Source organism: Montipora foliosa, chromosome 7 (assembly GCF_036669935.1).
Source record: "Montipora foliosa isolate CH-2021 chromosome 7, ASM3666993v2, whole genome shotgun sequence".
Taxonomy (NCBI): Eukaryota; Metazoa; Cnidaria; class Anthozoa; order Scleractinia; family Acroporidae; genus Montipora; species Montipora foliosa.
Genome location: NC_090875.1, coordinates 28,342,680 through 28,357,679, shown reverse-complemented (window position 1 = coordinate 28,357,679; position 15,000 = coordinate 28,342,680). Strand labels below are relative to the sequence as shown.

The 15,000-nt window shown below is 39.2% G+C and overlaps 1 protein-coding gene across 2 annotated transcripts in view; it reads right to left on the bottom strand.

Annotated features, from left to right (window-relative positions):
• LOC138011694 (A-type voltage-gated potassium channel KCND2-like) overlaps positions 1-9,623 on the bottom strand; it is an 11,371-nt gene extending 1,748 nt beyond the window's left edge. Inside the window, exons 1-4 of one of the 2 annotated variants that reach the window (XM_068858829.1) lie at positions 9,587-9,623; positions 5,659-5,830; positions 2,534-3,422; positions 1-276 (exon numbers count right to left, since the gene is read on the bottom strand). The exon at positions 1-276 is cut by the window's left edge and continues 1,748 nt beyond it. In XM_068858829.1, coding sequence (XP_068714930.1) covers positions 63-276; positions 2,534-3,422; positions 5,659-5,827 — 1,272 coding nt within the window. In that variant the 5' untranslated portion in view covers positions 5,828-5,830; positions 9,587-9,623 and the 3' untranslated portion in view covers positions 1-62. Of the gene's footprint in view, positions 277-2,533; positions 3,423-5,658; positions 5,831-8,195; positions 8,308-9,586 lie in introns of those variants that run through there. The other variant, XM_068858828.1, reaches the window with a different exon arrangement.
• Positions 9,624-15,000: the final 5,377 nt, after the last annotated feature.

Sequence of the window (15,000 nt, the reverse complement as noted above, 5' to 3'; positions counted from 1 at the left end):
ATCTATGCGCTTGGCGCAGATGGCACGCCCTTTCGTCCAAGATGTAAATCTATCTTTTCCTTCTATCTTTTAGTGACGCTCGTAGATCGGCTCGTCACTTTGGAGGAGTTACCATGCGTCTTTTTCTCAGCCGGATCAGGCCTTCCTTCCTCGCGTTTTCGATTGAAGTTCTTTTCAAGGACGGGAGCTGGTAAAGCGACAACCATGATTCCACTTAGAGAGCAAAGGACACCAGTCAGACGACCAGATAGGCTAGTTGGAACCATGTCACCATAACTGTGCAGGCAAAGAAATAAAAAGGTGTACAATCGTAAAGATCGGCCCTTTTAAAATCCCGAAATACTCAAAGCCTCTACCAAAAAGCAACCCCAGGGTGTGAATTTTGTAATGGCCCTTCCGGTTTTTAACACTACAAAATTTATGCTTCAAACAGTCAGAAATTTTCTGAATACACTTACACGTAAGGATTTGAAGCCAATCACGCATGCGCAAAACTTTTTACCCGTCTTGGGCACCTGTTTCGTCCTAAAGCTTGTTAGTTGTCATTAACATAGACGAATTCGTGTAGATTTTCCAGCTGGAGGGTGTTGTCTGTTCGTTGGAAGTGCGCAAGGGGCGAAATTCAGTAACCTGACTGAAGCTTGGAGACTCTCTCAGGCGCTTACCGTCGCTTGCAACTACCTGTCCACACGCTTGACAAAAACACGTTCTGCCGGCTCACTTTGGAACGTTTTGGCGCCACTTCGCAAACACCTCACAGGAAGCAAAGTCAGCAACGCGTTTCAGCATTTTGTCTTTTGCAGTTTTGATCACCTTGCTTGAAATTCCTACCTAGCTTATTTACTGTAAACGCCATGTCTTGCCAAACTAAATCAGCTACGATCATTTGCGTAACTGGCGCCAAAACGTTCCCACGTGGGCGAGTAAACTTTGAAGTTTGAGTGTCAAAACGTTGAATTTTGATTGGCCGGCAGAACATGTTTTTGTCACGCATGTGGACAGGAAGTTGCAAGTGAGGGTATGAGAACCTAACGAGTAACCAAGTCCACCAAGTGTGCGCTTATAACAATTCCAAGGAACATCTCTTAGAACGTTTCCAAGGGTTAGTTTTTACTCGCGACACATGCATAAGCACTAGCAGCACACACAAAAGAAATGGCACCAGATAGCGTTGATGATGAGCTCAAAAGGGTTTTTCTGTAGGTAATAGTGGGTTTCCAATGGAAGAGACTTCAACACTTTCAGTAGGGAAACGTTTTGACATTTGTCTAATACTATTGTCAAGCAACTTTTAAGGTGGCGCACACCCCAACGGTTGCCATAGTAACGATACACCACTTCTGACAGATTCTCTAAAACTCAGTTCTTGGAAGACATTTCGAAAACCAATTCGGCGATCTACTTTTTTAATTGAAATTTTGGCGAAAATCCCTTTAAATTATTTTCCTATCACTTGGTACACTTGAGTTTATGAAAACGCTGTGGGAAGAAGAAAAAATCCACTGGATAATTTTCTTTTAAATTGTCTTTAAAGACGAAGAAACCAATCTTACTTGTATACAAAAAGTCAGGGTAAGTCACCGCGCTCAGATTCGAAGTATTACTCATCACATCTAACAAACTTTATTTCCCGCTTTGATTCATCAAGTCCAGGAGCCCATCAGTAGGAGCTTGCCTCCCCCATACAAGCCCTATGAGTAAACCTTTGCCCATATCTTTCTAATTTTAGAACGCCACGAGTTGTTTGGCACTGCACGCGCTGTTTAAAATAGCCAATCAGAATAAAGTCATTGTCTAACGAAGACAAAAAATAGCAAAAACAATGTACGCAAATTGTGCGAACTGATGTAAATTAACGTACATGTCAGTCTCCTGTTGAAGGGTTGGTTCTAAAAATAGAAAGATACGGGCAAAGGTTGACTCAAGGATATAGTGCATTTGGAGGCTCCTAGTCATGGGCTCCTGTCAAGTCTGGTTTTCACTAGTGACGTAAGCACAAAACGCAAGCATAAATTCAAGCACAAGAGATTCGTGTGAAGAGAAAATGAACCATAACGCAAATCACAAGCACACGACGCAGAGACATAGATTCACTAGTTCCATGTTCTCTCTTACAACGCAGCTTTGCGAGTGGAAACTGGAACGGGTCTTTTTCATTGGACGAACATCCCAGCTTGCGTTACACTTGCGTTACACTTGCGTTACGTCACGTTTTTCACACAACGCAAGCGAATGCAAGCATAGGCGCAAGCACAAGGAAAAGAAAAAATTCTGATCCTTGCGTTTATGCTTGGGCTTGTGCTTGCGTTGCGAGTGAAAACCAGGCTTCAGCTAACGCGAGAAGCGTGTGTGGCGTACTCGCGCGCTCTCAGCTTAAAACCCTTTCGAACCCTCTCAACAGAGAAGACACTTCCTGACAACTTCCTTGACCCCTGCGTATGTTGTGTGTGCTTAATATAATAGTGTATCAAGTGAAAACCACCCCTGACGAGATGTTCAGCTAAAAATCGGAGAAAGTAAAGAGGCAGCTTACCCGAGCGTTGTCATGGTAACGATGACGTACCAAAATGTCAGTGGAATGCTAGTGAAGTTGTTATCCTCATCTCCCATCTCAGCGTAATAAATCACCGTTGAGAATAATATCACTAGAGTGATGAGAATCACGAAAACGAAGCTCAACTCGGAAAGGCTGGCGATCAATGACGATCCCGCTTCGCGGACTTTCGTATTGTGCCGCGACATTTTGACGATTCGGAATATTCTGAAAATACGGAGGACGGTGAACGGGCCGCCCTCTGCGTCCGGGAAAACCAGTGCAACGTAGTACGGAATAATTGCCACGACGTCGATGATACTTAAAAACTGTTTCATGAACTGTAGACGTTTGGGCGAGGCCCAGAGTCTTGTTCCGTACTCCACAGTGAATGCAATAACGCAGATGGATTCGGCTATATAGAACTGTTCAGAATATTTGTCTCCGCATTTTATTTTCCCGCACTGCAGTGTCTCAACTGTTGACGCTACAACACTTACCAAAATAAGCACAGCTGAAGTGTAATGCAAGAAGAGTCCAAAGATGTTCCGTCCTGGGTCTTCGAAGAGCTTCCACGTTTTTTGTCGCATAGTAATGGGAACGAAGTCAACGTCTTCACATTTGGCGTGGCGGCGTTGATAATCTTCAAACTCATCGCATTTTTCTTGGAAGATCTCGTAGCAGCAGTTGCCCAAATTGTTTTTCACAATGCCGAAAAAGTCCAGCTCGCCTTTAAAGCAACAAGCGCATTCGTCTTCTGGATAATGTAGAGTACCTTTGCGGTAAAACTTGATGATATAGCTGAACAGATCTGGATCGCGGTCGAAAAAGTACTCGTTCCGTTTTTTATCGAAGAACTGATCTCGCCTTGTGCTTCCCAGAAGTGTATCTGGAAAGAAAACAAACGCCGGTAGGAGATTAAGAAAATAATATTCAGCGCGCGAAATCGTTAGTAGTTGCAATCTGCTTTCCTCTCGGGGTGCAGGGATGGCGCAGTGGTGAGAGTACTTGCCTCCCACCAATGTGGCCTGGGTTGGATTCTCAAACTCGGTGTCATATATGGGTTGAGTTTATTGGGTCTCTACTCTGCATCGAGAGGTTTTTCCCCGAGTTCTCCGGTTTTCCCTTCTCCGCAAAACCCAACATTTGATTTGTATTGATCAGAAATAACACACAAACAGCGGTGACAAACATCAGATGTAAACGCATCCTTTTTGAAATTACCTTGCATGCTTCTGCATACATCTTCACAAGTGACGTTTAATACAAATTGGAGTTTAAATATACAGGATTACTAACTAATTAACTATTAACTATTAAGTAACAATAGAGGTAACAAAATTAATAAAGACACAGCTTTTCGCTGCTAACATATTCATTTAAGGGCGGCTTTAAGGTCGGCTGTCAGCAGCGAAAAGCTGTGTTCTTATTAATTTTTGTCACCTCTATTGTTACTTAATAGTTAATAGTTAATTAGTTAGTAATACTGTATATTTAAAATCCAATTTTGTATCACCCGTCACTTCTGAAGATGTATGTAGAAGCATACGAAACGTCAAATGATGCGTTTATATCTGATGTTTGTCACCGCTGTTTGTGTGTTATTTCTGATCAAACTGCGATGGCCAAAGAAAAAGAGTACTTACGACAATGATTTGTATTAATTTTTTGATTTCAGTTTAATGTCCCCAAATAGCGCTCCAGCGCAAGAATGACAAGACACTTAAATAAAGTTCCTTTCCTTTCCTTTCCACTTATGTCCAGAAATACATGTTATTTGCAGCATGCCCAATTTTGACATTTAAACTTTTCCCCTTTATTTATGCTCCGAAATTGTCCCAAAAACATTTTGTTGTTTTTAGAACCTTTTTATTGAAAACTCATTTTTTTGTTCGATTTGAAAGACAGGAAAAGTGGTCGTAGTTTGATTCATGACCGAGCAATGAAGGGGAATGGGTTCGATATTGGGTTGATGTCACAAATTTCTTCCAGTCTAGGACGAACTTGGGCAAATTCGTAACGGACACAAGACAACATTTCCCAGCATCAGTGGCTTCATAGCTCGGGTTCAAATCTCGTTGAAGTCCTGTAATTTTCAGGCTTCTCTAAATTGCGTTTATAACTGCGAGAATCATAGCTCACTTGATTTCATAAACTCAGTTCAATATGCGATTCATTTCATATATCATTTCGCTCGTTGAATTATGCGTCTCTAGTTTAAAAACGGCCAATGTCAACCTGGTTGCTGAGTGAACCTTAAGTTAGGTTACGTAAGCTTTTTGGACATGATAGTGTGAACAGAAGCTATGCAAGTCTAAACTTAAACTCACATTGCGAATTTTCATTAGAAGAACTGTGCACAGGAGATGAAAAAGTTATGACAGATACCCTTTCGACAAATCATTCGACAAATAGCGAATATGAAAAATTTAACAAATATTCCTTAAAAAAATAAACAATGCTTTTGTCAAGGTCTGGTTTCCAAGCAATCATTATCACTAAAGAAACATTGTCGATTGTCTTGTTTTCTTTTGTTATTTTTCATTTCGACTCATTCACTCATGATACATTAAAATAGATTTAAACTTGGCCATCTTTAAATATTAAAATGACCGCTTTTCAAATCATCTCAAAAATTGATACACCGCAATTCTCCCTCTAGAAGAAAAATACATCTAAACCGATGCTTTTAAGCCTCATCGATATATAAAAAAAAAACTTAGCAGTATCTAATATTCGGGAAAAATTGTTTCCTGTCGTTGATGCGGTGAATACAATTTTAAGACAATTTTAAAATTGTACCCAAATGTTATATTTCTTTAAACTCAAGCAGCTTATCGTTGTATTTTTGTTATTGCGGTAAATTTGGGTAGCTAAGTATCATGCTTTTATCACAGTTATAAAATACATTTTAAAACGAACACCGGTCTAATCCAATAAGTCTAAAAAAAGAACGCTCGACGAAATACAAAAATCCATGATTTTGCATCGAGACAGAGATCTTCAACGATCAAGTTAACAGCGGAGTTAAACTTCAAGGAACGAATTCTTAGAGTTTTCATTGAATATCACGATGACTTTAACCATTTAACGACAGGAAATTTTAGCATTTTGAAAACGCTTACCTGGGTGCTTCGCGAAGATAGAACTTTCGGCATGGAATAGCGTTCCACTAACATTGATAGTGATGAAGTCATCCCCCAATGTCTTCTTGAAAGTCACTCGAGGCTTTGGGCGGAACTTTCGTTGACCGTTCTGTGGGTAAACATCTTCTTTAATTCCATTTACTGCCATTGCCTAAAATAAGCACCAAAAACCCTGGTGTTGAATTGCTTGCAAATAATTTCCAATCCGCTTCGTTTCCAAGGGAATCGCACGGGGGCTAAAATTTTCACCTCTGCTCAAAATATCGAAATCTCCCCACAAAATGAGATAATCTCTTCTGCGAAGCTTTCCGTTGTTATATATATATATATATATATATATATATATATATATATATTTTTTTTTTTTTTTTTTTTCTCCTCTTTGAGATATTAGTTAAGTTAAATTGCGAGAAGATTTGCTGTCTGGGAAAAACTATCAGCTTCCGACCCGTTAAGGTCATAAGAAATTCAAAATAGGTACATTAATTTGAATACAGGACGACGATAGCACCTGTTCCAGTGAGGAAGGTGTTTCGTTAAAATTGTTATTATTTTGTTGAAATCTCCCGGGCGGTCCAAGACTAAATAGTTTTTATATAACTGCACTAATTGAAACGGTTAAACACAAGCCATTCACGTTCTTCCTAAGGTTAGTCAAATTTTAGACGAGAGGAAAAATCAATTTGCTAGAATAGCGAGCGATACCCTAAACTAACAATGACGTCCCGTCACCTAGCAGCAAAGTTTTTTTTTTTTTAAGTAATACGACCTACTCTATCGATAAAGTACCACCTGAAACGAGAGAACACCCACGTACTCTTGTTTTAATAACAATGAATATTCTGCACGACCAGGCAGGTTTTTTGCCATCATTTTTCTACCTATTTTAGGCCAAAGGCTAAGGCAAACGGCTTAAACATTTGCTTCAACAATCGTTCGATTAATTTTGTTGAACGATATTGAAGAATGTTGATTCAACATGTTTCAACGCAGTAGAAAAGACGAGGGGGGAGGGGGTGGGGAAACTGTCACAAAATCACCCTTCAACAAAATCGAACGGATACTGAAGGATATGTTGAAGCCCTTTTGCCAGGGCCTTGAGAATATTTTGTTGATCATTGGTCTTCAATTAAAGACTACTGAATCCTAGATATCGTTTCCATCAGTTGTCCAGTTCCAATTTACGTCCATATGACAGCCAGCTTTATTACCAATAATTAAAAATCGGGAGTAAATATTAATTAAAGTCCTTCATCATTTTGCCAAGTCCCGTTATTAAACCCACACTGAACATCTGTTTACAACAACATCTCAGCGGAGAGGATATTCATAATGCATGCTTCAAACTTCTCCAATTTTGGGTCACAAAATTCTGATGAATATATATTTTTTTGTGTGTGTGAAAGAAATGAACAAACGAAATGCAAGGCTCGCAATCAGACATGTTGCGAATCTGGTGTAAAGTTAATGAATGCAATATACAAAGTTTCGATTCAAGACCAGACATTTCCATATTCCTTCCTAGTGTCACCATTGGAGTTGTGACAGTCTTACGGCTGTGACCACTGTCCTTTTAAACGTCAGCTGATTAGCGTCCTTTCCTTTTAAATGAGACTTAAAATGGTGTCAGACAAAGGCCACCATCATCAAGGTTCAAAGGAGAGTGGGCGGAATTATTTAATGTATCAAGCTTTGATGGTACCGTGCCGTTTAGTGGTGATAACTGTAGAATCACACTTCTCAATTTATGGCCGGATTTGCGTTTCTGCAGTAAACAGAGGTTCCCTTTCGAAAAGCAAAAAAACCTGATTGGGAGCTTTTTTAAACCGTATACAAAACTGTCGTTGGGTTTGTCCGATGTATTCATGTTCACAGTATTTGCATGGGGGTAAAATATACAACATCTGTTCGATGTTCCCTCGGTAGAGAAACCTTAGGTTTGACAAAAATGTGACTTCAAACGTGGAAAGGTTTCGACAGTCATGTCTTGTGTCTGCTGAGGACACTAAGTATGATGTTAAAGGAAAAGCAGTAAATTAAGAAATATAAAATTAAAAAAAAACACTTTGCTTTTTTCTTTGTAAGACATGATTTGATGTATCTTGCACCTTCGAAGGACATCTTAAGAACTGCTGAATTTAAAATATCTATCCTTTGCATCACTGCAATCGTCACAAACAAGTTTACTAGTAAACCCATCAACATAACACGAACCCTTCATTTTTCTATACTTCCCCGTTTGGACGTTTTCGTCATATTTCTGTTAAATCAAATTTCTAGTTTCTAAAGAAACCGTGGTGGTGGTTTATCAAAGGTGTTGAAAAAGGTCGATTTACCACCGTGAACGATTTGGAAAGTTGACGTATCGAGCGTTAGCCCTTCGTCAGAGCGAATAGAGGAATTGTGGGTGTTGTTGGCTTTTCAGAGGGTGTGGAGGAGCATTGCCATTGGTGGAAATATGGTAATGTGAATTTGTGAATAAATTAATGGAATGAGAGGCGTTCATTGAAACTTACCCAGTTGAAAGATGAATTTGTTCCAAATTCTTGCGGCATTCTGTGTTCCCGTTTATTTAAATGAATCATCCAAGCGATGTAGACTGTGACGGTAAATACGTCTCAATAAAAGTTGAAAGTTCATTGGAAGTTGAAAGTTATTATGCACTTTTTTCTATTGTTACTCTTTTCTGTGTGGAATTGTATCTATGTTTATGCACACGTCTCAAGACTGTTATGTATTCAATAGCGTTTCAAATGTTATAGGAAACCGACGTGGATCCAAGACATGTTGAAACGTTTGTCGAAAGATTCGATTTTGGTGGAAGTGCACTGAGCTACTAATCAACTGTTACGGTTGCTCGAAGCATGGTTAGCGCTATACCATGGTAACCTGTAGGTTTTCATACCTCTTAACCAACGGTTAGCACTAATCACAGGATGACAATCTGACAAAGTTCGATGCTACTCTAGAGTGAAGAAATTTGTATGTAGCTTGAAAGATTACACTTCAAAGACCCAAAGTTTCGACCTCCCTGTCTAGTGTCTTCATAACAGCCAGGGTGGTCCAAAGTTATCGCAAGAGCCTTTTATGTTTCTAATTTGCTTAAAACGAGGAAAGGATGTGGTTATTAATAGTAATTAGCGTTCTTTTCTATTAATAACATGCAAACATATCTCAGATAAAAGGCCCGACATCTTCACGGTTCAAGGAAGCGTGGGCGACATCGATGTGCCAACTTTCCAAACGATGGCGTTGATGGTATCGCTGGTTGGTTGGTGGTGATAATATATCTTTATAGAATAATTACATAGGACCCAAAGGTCGAGACAGCAGGGAGCAAATCGTGATTTTTAAGAAGATTACGACATTTTTTAATTTATGAGACATGTTTCGATGCTACGAACATCATCGTCAGTTACTGAATATTTGAAAAACCGTTAGGACTATATAACAACTAGGCGAAACATGCAAAATTAATTATGATTAAGTGACAAAATAGATTACATATTTGAGTGAGATACAAAGAGAAATGCACCTTCTGTCAATATGGTAAAGAAAGCCTCTTTCATTTATTTTGGGAATGTAACAAAAGCCGTTGTTTTTGGAATCATGTTTTTTTATGGATGCAGGCCTGTAAAATTGTTAGTAAAGAATATGTTTTCAGGTAGATACTTGCTTGGGACTGAGGCCAGATACCTCTAAATACAATTTGCAAATTAATTTTTGTTTTTTGACAAGCAAACATTTCATCTGGCTGTGTAAATTTAAAGAACAAAAGCCAATTTTCGAAGAATACTTACGGCATCTACAATATATTCATAAAGTAGAGAAGGAAGATACAACAACGCGAAAGAAATGGGAACCGCTATTGCTTCAAAAATAAATAAATAAATACAGAATCCAGCACCTTGTTCTCCAACTGTACAGGCAATTCCGATCTTGTAGAGTATAATAAATTGGTCGCTCCTCTCAAAACAAGAGCACCTCCTCCATTTTTTTTTTCTCTATTATGTAAACATATTCCGTGTTTGTGGGTGTGTGTGGGTGTGAGTGTGTTTGTGGGGGGAGGGGTGTTTTTTGCTTTCAAAACATGTAAGGTGATAATAACAATAAAAAAAATTAAATCAAAAAAAAAGTTTTTGAAAAAATATAAAGCCCAAAGCGTAAGTATCAGGTTGACGTGATGAACTTGTTGATTTAAATCGGGCTTTTCCTAACGGTTTTTCAAATATTCAGTAACTGACGATGATGTTCGTTTCATCGAAACATGTCTTATAATTAAAAATGTCGTAATCTTCTTAAAAATAATTACATGCGCTGATTGGTTACACTTGAGGTGATTATCATGTGATTATCATGTGATTATCATGCGATAATCACATAAGCGGTTTTTTTTTTCAAAATGGCCGCAAGCTGTTTTTGTCGAGGCGACAGAAGAAGAAATTAATTCTTTTAAAAAGAAAGCACCACCCACGTAATTATACTAAAACAACTATTCACCTCAGGCTTGGTGAATATCATTATCTATGAATAAAAACCGAGGCGAAGTCGAGGTTTTTAATCACCTCGCCTTCAGCGAATAGTTGTTTAAATATAAGGTCTATTGCGATAACTTTAGATCATCCCTGATGAAGGTACTAGACACGAGTGTCGAAACGTTCGGGTGTTTAAATTGTAACTGGTTAAAGCTACCTCAAAATTCTTCTGTCCGAGCTAACTAATGTATAATTTCTAGGCATTCCACTCCGAAAGAAACAGCTCGCTATTTCGCTAACATATATTATGGATAGGAGTTCTATAACAATAATTACGCATAACTTTTGCGCGGTGTTAAAAACAAACACACTGGTTGCTTTTAAAAAGCTTTTAAATAACATTACGTGGTTAATGGCTTTTTTAAAACCGTCATTTCTATAATGGAAAGCCCTAAAAAGATTTAAATTCTTGGAATATAATTCCATTGAGGAACGAAAAAAACCTTCGAAATAATGGAACTGACTTGTACTAAGCATCTAAGACCCCTGTAAACGTTTTCAACATTTGCTTCAATATCCGTTCGATTTTGGTGAACAGCGATGTTGAAACCTTCCCTTTTCAACCGTGTTGAAACGTGTTGAATCGATGTTGAATGAGTTTTAAAAAGCGTTTAAACTTTGCTTTGCCCCTCTCTTTCATCATTGTTTAGTTTGCACATGCGCACTAATCGGTACTCTCAATGACGTATCAATGTCCGTTTCCATAGCAATAACCGCAGCTGCAGCCTGGGACTGAACACCAGGCCTCTCGTGTGAAGCTCTGTTGAATCAAATTTGATGATGTGTCGTAAACCGTTTCTCCAGCTCAGCAGTCAACATCGTTCACCCAAATCAAACACATGTTGAAGCTATTCGCCCGGGCTTTAGCGTGAGTAAATAGGCGACTTTCTAGTCTTGTATCTCTCGAACTATCTGTGATCGGAACGTTCAAATTTGAATTTGGAGTACTCCAAACTGGAAAATAGTTTTAAAAAGTGCTAAAAGTGACTTTAAAAGTACGTACAGCGTTTAAGGGAACCCTCACTCCGCAGATGATTAGATCAACTTGAAAACGAAGGAGAAAATACTTCCAATAAACCATTCTACAGTTGTGTGCTTAGTTACCTGGCCTGCGAATGAAAGTGAGGCGGATTTTGACCTTGGTTTGATAGAAATCTCACTGCTTTCTATGTAAGTTCTTACCAATTAGCATGACAGCAAACTCATTAACATAAGAAAGGGAGAGCGTCTGTATCACAACAAGGTCAACCGCACTAGCCTCACTTTCATTTAAAGGCACGGTAACTAAGCATACGACTGTAAAGAGGTCTATTAAATTGTTTATTTCTTTAACAAAAAAAGTGCTTGTATGAAGAAAACGCAATTTTAGAATCGCTTATCTTCGCGTTCAAATTTACCAGGAGCCGCCATCTTGTATAGGAAATCGACGTATAATTATGCTCGTGCATTTTTATGGGTACGAGTGATGTTTAGAAAGTTCTCAGTATTACACAAGGCTTATTCGAGTGCAATTTGAGAACTTTCAAAACATCACGAGTGGACATAAATCATGAAATGCAACACACGGACGAGTTCGAAACTCAATGATACACATTTTGTTGATTTACTAAATGAATTTCAAACACATGTGGTTTGAAATCAATTAACGGCAACGAGTGTTTGCTCACGGCTTTTACTTCGGGTAGAAGAGCACAGAACGCGTCATCAGAAAAGAACGCAACTGCCAAAATTTACTCACAAATAATTAGTACATGCAAGTTTGGAAGTGTGGAAGTGTGGCAGTGTGGAAGTTTGGCAGTGTGGAAGTTTGGCATTGTGGAGTGTGGCAGTGTGGAAGTTTGGCAGTGTGGAAGTTTGGCAGTGTGGAAGTGTGGCAGTGTGGAAGTTTTGCAGTGTGGAAGTTTGGCAGTGTGGAAGTGTGGCAGTGTGGAAGTTTGGCAGTGTGGAAGTGTGGCAGTGTGGAAGTGTGGCAGTGTGGAAGTTAGGCAGTGTGGAGTTTGGCAGTGTGGAAGTGAGGCAAAACTTCCACATGCCAAACTTCCACACTTCCACACTGCCACACTTCCACACTTCCACACTGCACACTTCCACACTTCCACGCTGCCAAACTTCCATGTACTAATATTTGTGAGTAAATTTCTCCAATTTCAATTCTTCTTCTGATGACGCGTTTCTGGGCTCGTCTACGAAAAAAAAAAAAAGTAAAAGCCTTGCCCACAGCCGCTCACATGCTTCTGTGCAACCATGAGGTGTACCTACTTACCTACTTACTTGCGTACTACTATACGCATTCGTTATTGACCCAATTAGATGTTTTGGTGTGTAGTATCGCTGAGTATTTTACGAGTTGTGATGTATTTTGACAAGCCCGCTCAGTTATTATACAATTTTTTTTTGAAATAATTTTTAGGCAAATGAAGGCGTGACAGATTGTGCGTGACAAGCGCGAGGCAACGTCAGCAACTAAGCTAGTCCAAACCGTGTACATACTGTACAATGACAAAGTGTACAATCCAACACGAAATGTTACACTACGTGTGGTTATTTGTACTCGTTTCATGCGTTTCTTTCCAATAAATCCAAACTCGGTAGGGGGGTTTTAACTTGAGTGTCGAAAGTAATGAGATAAGTACTTTGGGTTTGCATTACTTCACTCAGTGATTGGTTTCAAAGTTCTCGCGCCACCTTTTAAACCAACAGAAGTGAAACCAAAACCAATCGTAGCTCGCGCGGTGCACATTTCCCGCGCTTTGTGGTGTCGGCTACCTGTAATTACTTTCGAGTTTTGATTGGTTTACTGGATTGTCTCCGACCTTTTGATTGGCCAACGTAATTTCTTTGGTTTTGGTTTTACGACACTCATTTGAAAACCGCTCTATGATCTCGTACGGTTTGCTCTATTGGTTGACACAAAAAAAAGCTCTTTTGCATAATGGCAAAAGCGCAAAGCGTAAAAGTCACGAATTACTTTAGGTGGCTCAACCAGTTTCAACACAGTCTCAAGAGACCTTGCGGTTTGAAGGATTGAACACTACAACACTTTATCACGAAAACAGCAATGTTACGGTACGATGTAAAAAACAATCATTGCTTGAACAAGATGCAGTCATTTTTGTGAAGTAACAAGTTACAATGGGAAACAGGAAAGGTTTGCCAACACACCATTGTTTTTTGGTTTTAGGTGCTCATATCTGAAAAACGAACTCGGTGACCCCAATTCTTATTGCACAAAAGTAATTAGCAGGGCCAAGAGATAAAGTTTTAAAAAATTCTTTCGAGCGGGGATTCATGAGCTTCAGTCTGGCATGCTCTTACATTTCAGTTATAAAAAATGGGGTCACCGCGTTCGTTTTTGAGATTATGAGCAGTTTAAGCAATAATATGGGGTGAATTGGCAAGGCTTTCTGTTGCTACGGTAACTTGTTACTTCCCAAAACTACCGACCGAATTCTTTTTCCAACGTAAATTGGAGTTTGATATGGTCCCAGAACATTGTCTGTTAAGTGATTAAGTGTTGGGAGTGTTCAACACCTTCTAATAAGAACGTTTCTTTCAAGCGTTGAAACTAGTTGAGCCTACGAGGCCAAATTTGGCTCCGCACCTCCATTCATTTCGGATACAACTGCTTGCTTTCAAATACTTTCAAACAAATTTGAATTTAAATGTGATTGTCGGAGGTTCGAAGACATTTTGTTAGAGTAGAGGTTCAACCGAGCAACCGTGACACGTCACAATTATTCAAGATGGCGGCGCCCACCAAATTTGAAACGAAAGTAGGCGATTCCGCAATTCATTCATTTCGGTATACCAACGCTTTCTCTTGAACTACTTTCAAACAAATTTGTACTAGTTTGTTATCTCTAAGGTGTTATACAGCTGAATTTGGGCAGACAATATTGAACCTATCCTTAACGCCATTTATTGCCAGGTTTCAAACCAAACCGTTTTAACATACCGAGGGGACTTCTGGCACCTGATGGAAGCCTGTGAAAAACTGTCGAAACGGTTCGCGGATAAGAAACGAGCTGAGAATGATTTATTCACAGCTTTCGTCCATCGGACTTCGATCTTTAATGAACTTCATCAGATCATGCCCTCCCAAATCCTAGCCAAACCAAACCCTTCGTTACGTTTCCAATCACCCGAACCCAATAAGAAAAATCAGAAGAAAAATGGAGTGTTTAGTTTTGCAGTAGAAATTTAGGAGCAACAATGGATGAAACGATCTCTCAGTACATTGCGATATTTTAGACAAGCGCAGCCGATTCGTCCAGAAACGCTTCTTCTATTTAAAATTGCTAAGCAAACTTGTAGAAATTCGTAGGTGAGGCTTTAAAGTGTGGACAAAAAAACGATGACAAATGTTTGTACAGTTTCCTCTTACATATTTCCATTCCTGTTAGCACCATTCAAAATGACTCGCGCCTCTTAATTCCATGGTTGAGAATTTCCAAACCAAAACGCCGTTCAAAATGGCGTAGTTCTATGGTGTTACTGATAAATATTTCACAAATACCACTTTGACAAGCGTTATACTGTGACCATCGATGGCCACCTTGTCAAGATGAAGTACTTTCTTGACGGGGACTTTTTGATTTCAAAAACAGTTTCTTCACCGTTTCTGGGACTATTTTGAAATATTGGCAATTTATTAGCTAATGGCTCGATTTTAGAATTGCCCCTTGGACGTCTCCAATAATTCATATCACTGACGTGTTTCGATGGATTTATTATCAAGGTCTCGCACTTTTACTCGGAAAGGGGTACGTGACGTTCTTCTGTCGAA